This window comes from Aythya marila, assembly GCF_965140915.1.
Source record: "Aythya marila genome assembly, chromosome: 2".
Taxonomy (NCBI): domain Eukaryota; kingdom Metazoa; phylum Chordata; class Aves; order Anseriformes; family Anatidae; genus Aythya; species Aythya marila.
The window spans coordinates 119,851,099-119,863,464 of NC_139043.1; the positions used below are offsets into that span (position 1 = coordinate 119,851,099).

Consider the following 12,366-nt stretch of genomic DNA (forward strand, 5'->3'; position numbering starts at 1 on the left):
CACTTATCCTGACCCTAACTTGCTGATGTGACTTTCTGGCTTGGCCTTGGACCTGCCATGTCACTAAGGACTTGTCTAGCAACCTTCAGACTGTGGCTGACCCAAGCTATTGTCACTGAACAAGTGACAAAGTTCTGCTTTCCTTACTGAAGTGCTTTCCTTACTTTCCTTCCTCCTAAGGCCATCATGCCAGCTGTTCTGCCACCTTCCCTGGTAGCCCTGTTCAATTTTTCTTCTAGGCAACGCTCTAAATCAAAAGCTTTTAACTCTGTTTTGGATCACACAAGCCTTATCTACTTCTGATGGACAATAACCTTCAACATAGTTCAATCACTTGCATTTTCCACAAAAATTTCCCAAAATCAGTAGCTCATTCAGCTATTTCAGCTTTCCCTTGTTTGCCTCCCATCTGACTATGAGTTACCACTAAACAAAAGTGCAAATCGCTAGCCATCATGCCTACCAGCTTTGTGACTGCATAGAAGCAACACACAGCATAAGAGCATCACTTTTGCAGAAACGAAGCGACTAAAAATTTAGCAAGTAAGCAGGCAAACATTCTGATCCTGGATACTCTAGCTATAGTGCCAAGAGGCAGAATGAAAGAGATTAGTAACTGCATACCTTCTTGGACTAAGTTGACATAGACAGCTCCCTCACTTTCACCATCTCAACAGAGAAATGGTTCCCAAAACCACAACGAGTGGACATACATGTAGGTTAGAGTAGCCTCCTGAATTATGACTGTCACAGAATGTTCAGCAAAATTTTATGATTCAGAAAAATCATAACAATTCATTGCCTTGATAACAGACATAGATGGAGGGGAAAAAAGGCCAATCAATGTTAATGCTTTATCTGTGGTACCTCAAAGAACAAAAATACACATCTGCTTGAATATATTTTATTTCAAGTATCATAGAAAAATCACTGCCACCATCAAAAAGGCTTTACAAGATAAAGGATATAAAGAAAAGACACATACAAATTCATAATAAATATACTGCTCTCTTTCATCATATTACACACAATATTCCTTAAAAGTTGTACACTTAGGAACTAATTACTCCCACTGCAGTTAGCAGACATCTGACTTCTAAGGTCGGTCCCTATTTTTAAGGCTAAATCCTGCCCCTCTTACTTAGGCAAGTTCTCGGAGGTATTCCGAAGAACTCAACCTGACTAAGAATTAGGTGGCTGGACTTGTTTCATAAGTATCTTAGCTGGATAGACTAGACCAGGTTAGATGAGGCCCTGGGCAACCTGAGCTAGTGGGTGGCATCTCTGCCCATGGCAGTGCAGGTGGAACTAGATGATCTTGAAGGCAGCCTGAGCCATTCTGAGAGCCTATGATTAGCTGCTGTACTTATATGCAACTGTAGAGCATGATTATCTCTTTACACTGGTTCTACTCAGGAATCAGATAATATAGTTAACATGATAAAATCACCCATATGAAAAAGAGATTTACTGAATTTGGCTGATCTGACAAGCATAGAAATCCACAGTATCACATGTTTAAGCTTGTGGTTACCCAGCAGCGTCTTTCTAGTATAAGGAAACATTAACTGTGACTACTATTTTAATTAATACATTTCACATTTTCTCTGTCTTATGACATTGTTTCATTATAAAGAATAAGTTAGAGTGCCCTTTACCTGAGAAACCTGAGAAGTGTATCTGACTTTCAAGTGGTACTTGAGAGTGTAACGTACTATGATACAGAGTTGAGGTATAAACCCGAATTTTTCATGAATTCCAAATCCCCACTGATGTTAACAGGATTTGGAAGCTGTGCAATAAAGAATTATAGCTGATTGTCTTGGTAAATTTCTGAATGTTAAACAAAACCACTGAACAAGATTTAAACTAACCATGTAGCAAAGCAAAAATCAAACACCCAGAAAATATTGCACTGTACCGAATGCAACTGCTATTATCACATTATGTCAATATTAGTAGGTTTCTTATACACATTCATCCATTTACTGAATTCCAGATGTACTAACTATCCAACAACACAGAAAGTTTTCCATTGACTCAGTGGAGACAATAGTGTCTATCTCAGATTAAAAGTGAGAATTCTACTAAGTAACTACAGGAAAAGTTAGAGTATATAAAGCAAAAGTTAGTTTTACATTCTTTTACATACAAAGAGAAGTCTGTACCTCATATCTGCCTGCTGATTCTAGGTACTGTCAAACAGATTCTTGGAATATATATAAAAAGGAATTTGAAAAGAACAGAAAGTGAAAGCAGCACATAACTACACTCTCCACACTTACTTACTTTATCTGAAATTTGCAATGCCTAATTTACACTACATCTTCATATTTATGTAGACCTCACAAGGTATGAACTCTCTGAACATTGAATTGAATGCACAATGGAGAGTTTCACAAAGTGGATATAACACATCCTTTTCATGTCTCCTTGCTATCATGCTTATTTTGGACAATTTTTCAAATGACAAACTAGTCGCTGTCAAGAACTTGATTACATATACGTTTGTGACAGGCCCAAGATCCAAAGTCTTGTTCACTAAATCATTTGAAGAGGACAGCATTTTAGTAAGGAATACACCTTAAATCTGTAGTGCTATCATAGTCCACGTTTTATAGAGATAACCCCCATATTTTGCAATATAAGAATACAGTATTTTTCCCTGTACTAAACCTGAAATTGTTCAAATTCATCAGCACAATCAAGATGCCTTCCCTGTAGGAAAAAAATGCATTTTTCTGTAGTTCGCATTAAAGTGTGATCCAAGACAACTATTATGGTGTAGAACGTAAATTTTCAGATTAGCGGTCCCGTAGTGCAGAAGAAACACAGAATAAGTCACTGTAAAGGAAGAGAACTGGTCTGGCTTTCTATCACGTGCACTGCACTATATCAGCTTAATTATGCAATGCAGGCAAATAATTCCATTTATAAATAGCAATGCGGCACCTCTGACAAGACACTCAATCAAAAAAAATAGGCTTGCTGAAATGAAGAAAACGTTCCTGTGTAAATTGGAGTATAATTATAAATCAATTCTTTTCTTTCTTCATCTTCACTGGGGAAACGGTGCAGGCTCTTCCGTGCTGTAAAACATTTTAAAAGCATACATCACGTTACTGTTATCAGCCTTGACAGTATCTTTCTTGGCAAAACTATTCTGTGTAGCGTAACTGCAAACAGAATCACAGTAACTAATATATGGAGAACTGTGAAGATACAGATTCGGAAAGCTGGTTACAATGGTATTTTATTACTGAAGAGGGAGAAAATTAATTGCTCATTTAAAACCAAGACTACACAACAAGATTTATTCATGAGGTACTGTTGGTACCTACCAAAGATACCAGCACTCATAGTACTGGAAGAAATGTATCAGACTATCAGCCTAACGTGGCATGTGTTGGTGAGGACAATAAAAAATGAATTCTGCTCTATTTGGTCATGTTGGCAACTCTACACAAAATTAACAGGTGAATATAAAAACGATATCAGTTTAGTTATTAAAAAAAAAAAAAATCACAAATAAGAATATTTTTGCCAGTTGAAAAGAGTTTACATTTTTTTGCCCCAAGGTTAATTTTCAAAGTTAAGGAAGACACTCTGCCTTATGTTAGCTGAAAATATCAACTACCCATCACAGCATTGAGATATGAAATAGTAGAAGTAGCTGTACACAGACAGGGGAGATAATTAAGAGGAACTTTTGGTTTGATATGAGGCAGAGGCTAGACACACGCAGCTAGCTGACACCAGTTTGTTCTGCTAGAATTAAAGTCCAGCACATCCAAAAGCTGGTTACATTTCAGTGTGGTACTGCATACAAGCCAACTATGTGTGCACATACACAAATGAACAAACTCACATGCGCTGCAGGACTTATGAGAATAGTTGGCACTGAATTTTGCCACATTTACTTGGATAATGGCTAGAGCAAGCTTACTTCTGCCTGTAACACAGTATGTAGATAGGTAGTACAGAATGTAGCAAACAAAGCTGAAGAATTGTACAACATTAGAACACAGCATAAGAAAAATTGGATTCATCTTACACTTTACCTTATTTATCCCATAAGCACACTACTAAAATTCATAAATACGTGAAGCTTATGGATACCAATATGGAATTTTACATTATTTTGTTATGTTTTCACAAACCAATGTAGAACTATATAATGCAAGGAAACAGCCTTAAACTTGTACAACGTATAACTTTTATTTCTACATTTTCACTGACCAGGTCAGCACATATTTCACTTCTTTGAATCACTGTCCGATTTCTCCAACATGGTGACTCTTTTGATGAGAAATGAAATCTGGAATCCTAACTCACTTAGGCTATTGCTTATGTTCATTATATTCCCAGTCAATTAGCTGAGACAATTTTATGCATCGCCAGTTTAGTATCTGAAAATGCTATTTCATTGGAATGGTTTAGGAGGTACAGATAAAAGAATAAAGCAAGTTTGATTGCTTCAAATACTTCTGCATTTCCACATCACTCACTCACAGTGAACAAAAAAAAGTATAATAAATTATCAAAATTTCACACATTAGTTACTTTCAACATCTTTGCGTATAACGAAATAAACTAGAAGCTCAGTGAAAATTCAGAAACTTCCTCAAAATGCCGTCCTGCAGTTCTATACTACTGGCACTATGTTGCACCCCCTGACACATCTGTATACTGAGCCCAAGCAGCATTTATAATCTTGGTATTCTGGTTAGAAAACACTTTCAACAACTTTCCTCAGTTCAGAACTGAGGAAGTATGTGGGATTATGAATGGAACATTTTTTTCCATTTCAGTGTCTTTGTGCCAGGCAGGATAAGATGTTACAGAGACCATTCAAAATGGTAGAAAAATCACAGCACAGACAAGACTTTTAGTCTTAGCCCAGTCTACTGTAAAGAGAGACTACTTCTGCAAGAATGACCGGCATTTTGATGTCACTTTTACAAAACCATTCTACTTCTAGTACCCCTATTGTTTTGTAAGTCTACAAAGCTTGTAGCATAAACTTTTAAGAAAGCAGCAAGAGGTACTTGAAAGATGAGAGTCTTCTTCACTCTAAAAACTGATAAACAAAAAACTTTTTACCTTCATTAACGAAGAAGTCAGCTATGTAATATGCAGCTCTTACAGCTGATGAGGAATGTGGAATGCCTGTTGATTTCTTCCATTCAAAAGGATTTTTTTCCGGATGCCACTGAACACTATAAATTGGGTATTTGTATGCTGCAACAAACACATTTTTCATCAAAGAATGATCTAAGCAAGATCTATGCCTTAAGAGTGATGTGCTAAGTCTTACTGCAAAACAAACTCAAAGGACAACCTACAAATATATCTGACTTATCAACAGCTTCACAAAAGCTTAGAGAGCAAGTCAAAACAGATCCAAGTCTTAGTATCCCCTTGAAGGCCCAGTCAATACAGTGGCAGCTCCCATCTGCTCTGTGCCAGGGGAAGCCAGTCCTTTCATATAAAAAAAAAAAAAAAAAGAATAGAAGCACAGCAGCTGATGACTACTCTGTGATAAACTGCTTGCAGACACAGGATACATATCTTATTAGCCTAATTAGGTCTTCTGATCAAACGGTTATTCTCCTCTTCTGGAGGACTGCCAGCATGCCATACAGAAGAATCCCATAGGCTGACAGCTGGGCCTTATTGTAAAGCTGCTAGTAGTATACTATTCAAAATAAACTACTCTCTAATGAGCTAACTTGTTTCTTGAGCTGAGCAAGTGCGGTGCAGAACATATACAACCCAGCGCAAAAGGTTTTTGGAGGAGAACAATTACCAGGATTGCTGTCAAAGTAATGAGGGATATTGCTGTTATATCTCAGTACCATGAATTGTTCTCCTCATACAGCACACAGAATAAAGCATCACACAGGAACACAAGCATAAAGAAGCAGATAGCAAGCAAGATACAACAGAGGCATGCTGCACTATGGAGGGGTTAAACTGCTACAAGATGAGTGCTGTACACTTTGTATCACAGCACTGCAATATTGCTAAATTGCAACAGCATATCTGGAAGGGGAACAGTGGGCAAAAGAAGTAAGCAGTTAGGCTCAAGGATATGTACTCAAAAGATAAATTCTGTCTGTAAACTGTATGTTCCTCAGTCAGCACATATAGGGTCGGCACTCACCCTGTTATTCTAAGGGTAAGCTTGCTGTACAAATTAGCATAAACTGACACCTCTGAAGAAATACTCTCTTACAATCATAGCATACAAAGGAAATTCGTTTTCCTACCTTCCATAGTAGATATATATTCCACTTTACCATCAGTGTTAGTGGTCAGAACATTGTAGAATTTATGAAGCTTTTCATTCTTTGTGAAATTCTGCAATAAGGAGGAAAGAAAATAAAGGTGCGTTATCTGTTTACTTATTTCTAGTTTTAACAGAGAGAATATATTTGTGTTAATGAAATAAAATGATTAAATACCTCCATGGAGAGGCTCCATCTATGAAAGTTTGATGTCAATGGCTCGTTAGCAAGTGCACGTAACAAATCCTTAGGAAGATTCTTGAACAACCTACTGTCTTTTGCAGCTGTCACAAAGAGAAAAAAAAGATACTGTCCATTACTCAAACTGCTAACAGATTGTCTGTTACTGAATAGAAGGAGAGCTATTTAATAAAACACTACATTAAAGCAACCTTTTTTGTTTCTGTGGTATAACTTTCTGATTTAAGAATATACTGCAAGGGGAAAAAAGTCAGTGAAGTAACTCCAACAGGTTTAAAGTATGATGTTACCACTATCTTCCAGTCTTGACCTAGAGAGAACCCAACTTTACCACCTAAGTTCCCACAGATAAGCATAATGCTTTGCCACTCAGTTCAGTGACCTTTCCATTCAGAGTGGCTACAATTGCCAGAATTCGTGAATACTACATGCACCACACATGGATTACTCACAAAAGGATAAAGTCATATGAAGTATAACAAGAATCAACGTTCAACCAGTGTTACTGAGTGGCACAGCTCTACTTTCAGGACCCTCTCTGATTTCAATACTGTTCAAGTGAGACAGCAGTGCAAATATTCATCATTAGGAAAGATGCAAGGTGAAAAATTTAAATGCACTTGCTCTCCAAGTCTGATACGTTTTGGGACTGTGAATTTTGTCCAGCTCAGTAACAAAAAGGGACCTAAACCCACATTATTTTTGTAGGTACAAATGATCAAATGACTCACGGAGCCACAACTCTGTTTTTTGCTGATTGCTGTTGGTTTCAAGTAGCTTGTGCTCACATCTCTTCCTTAGAAGTCATAGAGTTGCACTGCCTTCATAAAGAGTCACAGCAACGTATTAAGAAAGCACTTAAGACAGTCTTCAGAAATCTCCCAAACATTCAGCCACGTGTGTTTATTACAAACAAAACCACAACACCTCTCCATTACTTCTCAGCAAAACTCAGACATGAATTTCTCACCTGAGGTAAAGTTCAAAGGAAGTGCCAAACCAGTTGTCTTGGTATTAACAAGTAAAACTTTGTTGCTTGTGAGATACGTCAGTTCTTCGTGTCCAAGGCATGTCCCCCATATTGGGAAATAATCTCCTTTATCATTAGCCTTCAAAATAAAAAGCAGCAAAATAAAAAGTTCCGAAGATTTACAGAAAGAAGACTGAACAGAAATTCCTATTCTTTTCACTTTCCTTGCATGCTGAAGAAAAGTCAGCAGCCAGAGCAGAAAGGAATTCCTCACTGCCAGTGAATGCCTCCTACTGTACTAGTAGTTTAAGCACTACTCTCAACTGGCTCTAGAATTGGGCAAAGTTTTCTGAGCTATGACTTCTACAACAATTGTAATCAACATCAGCTGAAAATAAAATTAAATAAAGCCAGTAAAGAAGAAAAAGTGAAGAAAATTTGCATTTTTTATTCAACCAGAAGATCCTTCAGAAATCACAGGGGTTGAGTATAAAGCTCAGTGAATCTCCATTCCTTTCCACAATGCACTTACATGATAAAATTTTACTTCAAAATACGTCATTATCTTAAAATAAATAAATACTCTTATGATTATCTCATGTACATCTTTCATATGAACCTCCAAATATGTATTTAAATCTACTTACAGGTAAGTAAGAACAAAGGTCTTTCACTAGCTATAGCATATATGTTAAGGGAAGCCTTAATGTTATATTACTGTAAATTGGATTATTTGAGAGTCTCTCTAGAATTCCTTCAAAGTCTAAACTTTAAGTGAACATAAATGTAGTTACCTTTAAATTTTTTATAATTTTGTTCAATGTTTAATGTCACTGAACACCCTGTGCTTTTGGAAGGCATTGTTGTTATTTTATTGCAGGTTCCAAACAGCAATAAAGTCCCAGTTATAATGAATAAATGATAGTGTACCCACCCAAAGAAATCAGATTTTAAGACAATGACACAACACGTAACAGGAAAGGGCATCGGGTGTCTGAATCTTAAGCTATGAAATGATTTTTTTAAGCAGAAGCTAGCAATAAGCTACTTATTATTTGGCTTATAGTTAACACACTGTATGCCAGTGGGAAACTGAGAATACAAGCTTCCCTGTCATTTTGATCTCTAAGAAGTGACAATAACAAGAACAGACTGTTCTTCAGTAATTACCTCTAATGCCTTGCGGTAAAATATCTTAGCAACCCTGGAATATTCTGAAGTCTTAAGATCCACACCACCTCCTGGAAAAAGTACCCTGAAAGGCAACATCCAAGAATCTGATTAGCAACAATGAATGATGGTGATCAAACTAAAACCTGGGCAGCATACACAGAGAAAAGCTTGATGGTGGTTTTAAGGGTAGGATTCGGGTGTAGATTAGGACACCTAGATTTCAGAAGCCTGTAGATGGATATCTAACCTTCAATTAGGGACAGCAGGGATCTAGTCAGAAAAGTCAGTGGTGACTCTTTCTTATAAGTTTCCACAGTATAGCAAGTCCTCTCTCTTATTTGTTATAGACAACTGTATTGTGGAAGCCATTAGGTGACAGAGGAGGGCAACAAGAGGAAACATAGATCATCCTTACCCACCTACATAGCACAGACCCAACTGCCAGTCACTGCAAAGACAGAAGGATAACAGAACTGGATCTATTTGCCTAATACCACCTCGTGCATTGATGGAGGTGGGAAGTAGAATAAAGAGGAGATTCCATAGGTTACAATCCGTCTGGCAATGAAAGAGAGGGTGACAGTCACAAAAAAAGGGGTGAAATTACTCATTTTGTCTCCACTATGAGAAGACACAGGGGAGAAAGCATAGCTGTCATACGCTTGTTTTCACCAAAACACTGTAAAGACCCGCATCTTAACGTATAGGGTGTGCTGTATAAGACTGATCTACCCAGACAGCCACAAATCTAAACATGCAGGTTTTACTCACATTGATTAACATTCTGTTATATGCATAAGCTTAATGAAAATACTCATGGTTTAAGATGTTCATCTCATGACTACAAGTAGCCCAATCACATGCTAGGGGATCACACACAACCAAGCTACTGAAATGTAGCACCAGCTGGTTTAACTCTTCTGAAAAGCACTGTTAGCTTAAAGCAAACCTAAAAGGTTTTGACTTTGCTAAGTCCATAATTAAATGTGTGTTGAACTAGATCACATTATCTGTCATTTAAAAACTCAGGAAAAACACTTGGGTGGATAATGGTTGTAGGTCGGCTGAGAAGTTAAAATACATTTGTCTAACAGAGATCTAAGCCACAGAATCACACCAGGCAATATGGGCCATTAGAGAAGCAGGAGAGAAGGAACCCAAAGAGATAGGGTAATGAAGACTGGAAATCAGAAGCTTTCACAATAGAGGAAATACGGAGAGGATGGGAAGGGATGGGAAGATCTGGGAAGGGAAGACGAAGAGTGACGACACACCCAGTAAGCGCTATTACAATTCAAAATTAAGGTGATCACTCATATGAGGGTAAGAAAAAATATAACAAAGAGGAAGTGACCTACTTCACTAGTAAAGTAAAAACAATTGTTAACCTCTATCCTGCCACTTTTGTGTACTTGCAGGCAAGCACTGGAGAGTGCTAAAACGAACTCTGACAGTGTTGCAGATTAACTGACATGCTCCAAAAGGAAGGAAATGCAGCAGACCTATGTGGGATGAAACAGTACTCCATCTTAGAACAGATTTACACATCTGCGACACTCAGCACAACCTTCCAAAAGGGTAAAAGACAATATCCTTGAGGATATGCCAGATCTCAAAACAGGAATTATCATATATTTCAACAGAAAGATAGTGCTCAAAACTTACCCGTTAATAGAGTGGAATATTTTATCATACACTTCATCTGAAAGATTTAATCTGAAACACCAAAAAATAGTTACAGAACACATGAAATATATGTATTTAATCACAAAAATATCTTAGTTATTGAACTGAAGCAAGGGGCATAGAAAATACATAGAAAGCATGCTTTAAACATTTAGAATACAATAGTCCCAGTTCAAATGAAACATATCACGTGTAACAGCTCAGTAGAGATTGAGAATCCACACAACTGAGAAGAGGTCCCTGTCAAGTACAGTTCAGAATTAGGTAGTCTGAGACCCCTTTGCAACCAATCATTAAATTTAGCATTTACGTAAGTGGTGTAGTTATTATTTCCTGCAGACTGGCAACTCCAGTTTCAGATTGATTCCAAGAACTGCAAACAGTTAGTCACGCCCATTCTTCAACAAAGGTGAAGCTGAGAAGTAGAAAGGTGAGAACGACCTCAGCACCAGCAAAACAGTATGATGCCTACACTCGTGTAGAACTGGTACACTGGGTATATTCAAAGTGGTCAGCTTTATGGCATCTAACTTTGTTGAAAGAATTGGAAGCCTTGGTTCAATGTGTTATTGATACAGCTTTCAGTCAGCAACCATTCTGAAACTTTCACCAGCTACATGAGGAACACTGGCTTATAATTCAGGCACTTCACTGGTGCCTTTATACATTCTATTGTGTTTAGTTTTTTTTGTTTTTTTTTTTTTTCTTTGCGGCCTCATTAGTATTACCTTTAACTTTGTATAAAGGTCATTTTAGCATTGGACAATAGCACATTTACTACTTCGTAGTTAACAATTAGCTATGAAATATTGTCACTTTTTTTTACTTACTTTGCTACTTTTTACACAGCAATCAAAATATTATACAACATGGTGTTAGTGACCCATACTTGGAGCCAAACTGGATTTAGATTTCTTCAAGGACTACTGATAGTCTTCCTCCACTAGTCAGATTCTAGGACTACAGAATGTGTCAAAAGATAGTCTTATCAATGTAGATATGTGTGTTTTTAGGGCAAAATACACTAGACTGAACATAGCTAACTTGGAAAAAACACTAATGTGAACTACTGAGTAATTTTACAGGTTAAAAAAATTGAAAAAAATAATACATTTTGGTAAGAAAATTAAAAATTATATGTTCCAGTTTTCCTTTACTCTGCTTTCTAAAATAGCTTGTAAATTGTGGCATCTTGAAATGGTCTTTGACGAGCACTTAGCACTCAAAAAATCAGCAGAACTACCTTCAGGTGCCTCTAATGCCCTTATGTTACAGGATTATTAACCATTCACAAGGATATAAAAACCTACCTTAGTGGGACAACTCGGGCACCAGCAGACTCTAAAAACTTCACGTAAGAAGCTGCAATATACGAATTTCCAAACTGCTGGAACTTGTTGAAGTGACATTCCTGTGCCAGCACCCCTGAAAGGTCCAAGAAAGAAAACCAGCATTATAGAGAACACTTCACAGAAATGTTGTGCGCTGAAAGGGAAATCAGAGCTTAGTTTTTGAAATGCCACGTTACAAAGGTTGATACCTTTATTGCCTGGAAGAACTGTGAACAGCGAGGCAACGGGGCATCAATCGCAATGCCTAGCCACAGGGGGTCAGGTGAACGCGTTTTACCCGACTTCTCTGTTTTAGGGAAGTACTACGCCTTATCCTAAGTAAATTACCTACAATTTAACAAAACTGTAGCAAACCACAAGGTTTCACACCAGTTTCGGGAGGCACCTCAAGAGGCTACAAGCACAGCGCTATGGCTACGTCGTGAGTGCCCCCCACCCCACAACGCCCCTTACCGACGATGGGCCTGTCGTTGGGCTCGCTCTGGCGGCCGGGCAAGGCGGCGGGGGAGGCAAAGCGAAGCTGGAGGAGGAAGAGGAGGAGGAGGAAGGCGGCGGCCAGCAGCGGGGAGCAGCCGGCACAGAGCCCCATCGCCCGCCGCGCACCTCGGAACCAACGGCTGGGAGCCGCTGGGGCGCCCGGCTCCTTACGGCCGCCGCCCCGCCCCTCGCTGTCTGCGCCGCGGGGCACGCTGGG

At 38.3% G+C, this 12,366-nt stretch overlaps 1 protein-coding gene across 1 annotated transcript; it reads right to left on the bottom strand.

Annotated features, from left to right (window-relative positions):
* Positions 1-896: 896 nt before the first annotated feature.
* On the bottom strand, positions 897-12,365 carry GGH (gamma-glutamyl hydrolase). The gene is made up of 9 exons (XM_082754672.1): positions 12,126-12,365; positions 11,631-11,745; positions 10,300-10,350; positions 8,632-8,716; positions 7,462-7,600; positions 6,468-6,574; positions 6,273-6,363; positions 5,104-5,241; positions 897-3,089 (listed from the first exon to the last, which is right to left on the bottom strand). The coding sequence occupies exons 1-9, from the start codon at positions 12,259-12,261 to the stop codon at positions 2,971-2,973; spliced, it is 981 nt and encodes a 326-aa protein (XP_082610798.1). The 5' UTR covers positions 12,262-12,365; the 3' UTR covers positions 897-2,970.
* Between the last annotated feature and the right edge of the window lies 1 nt (position 12,366).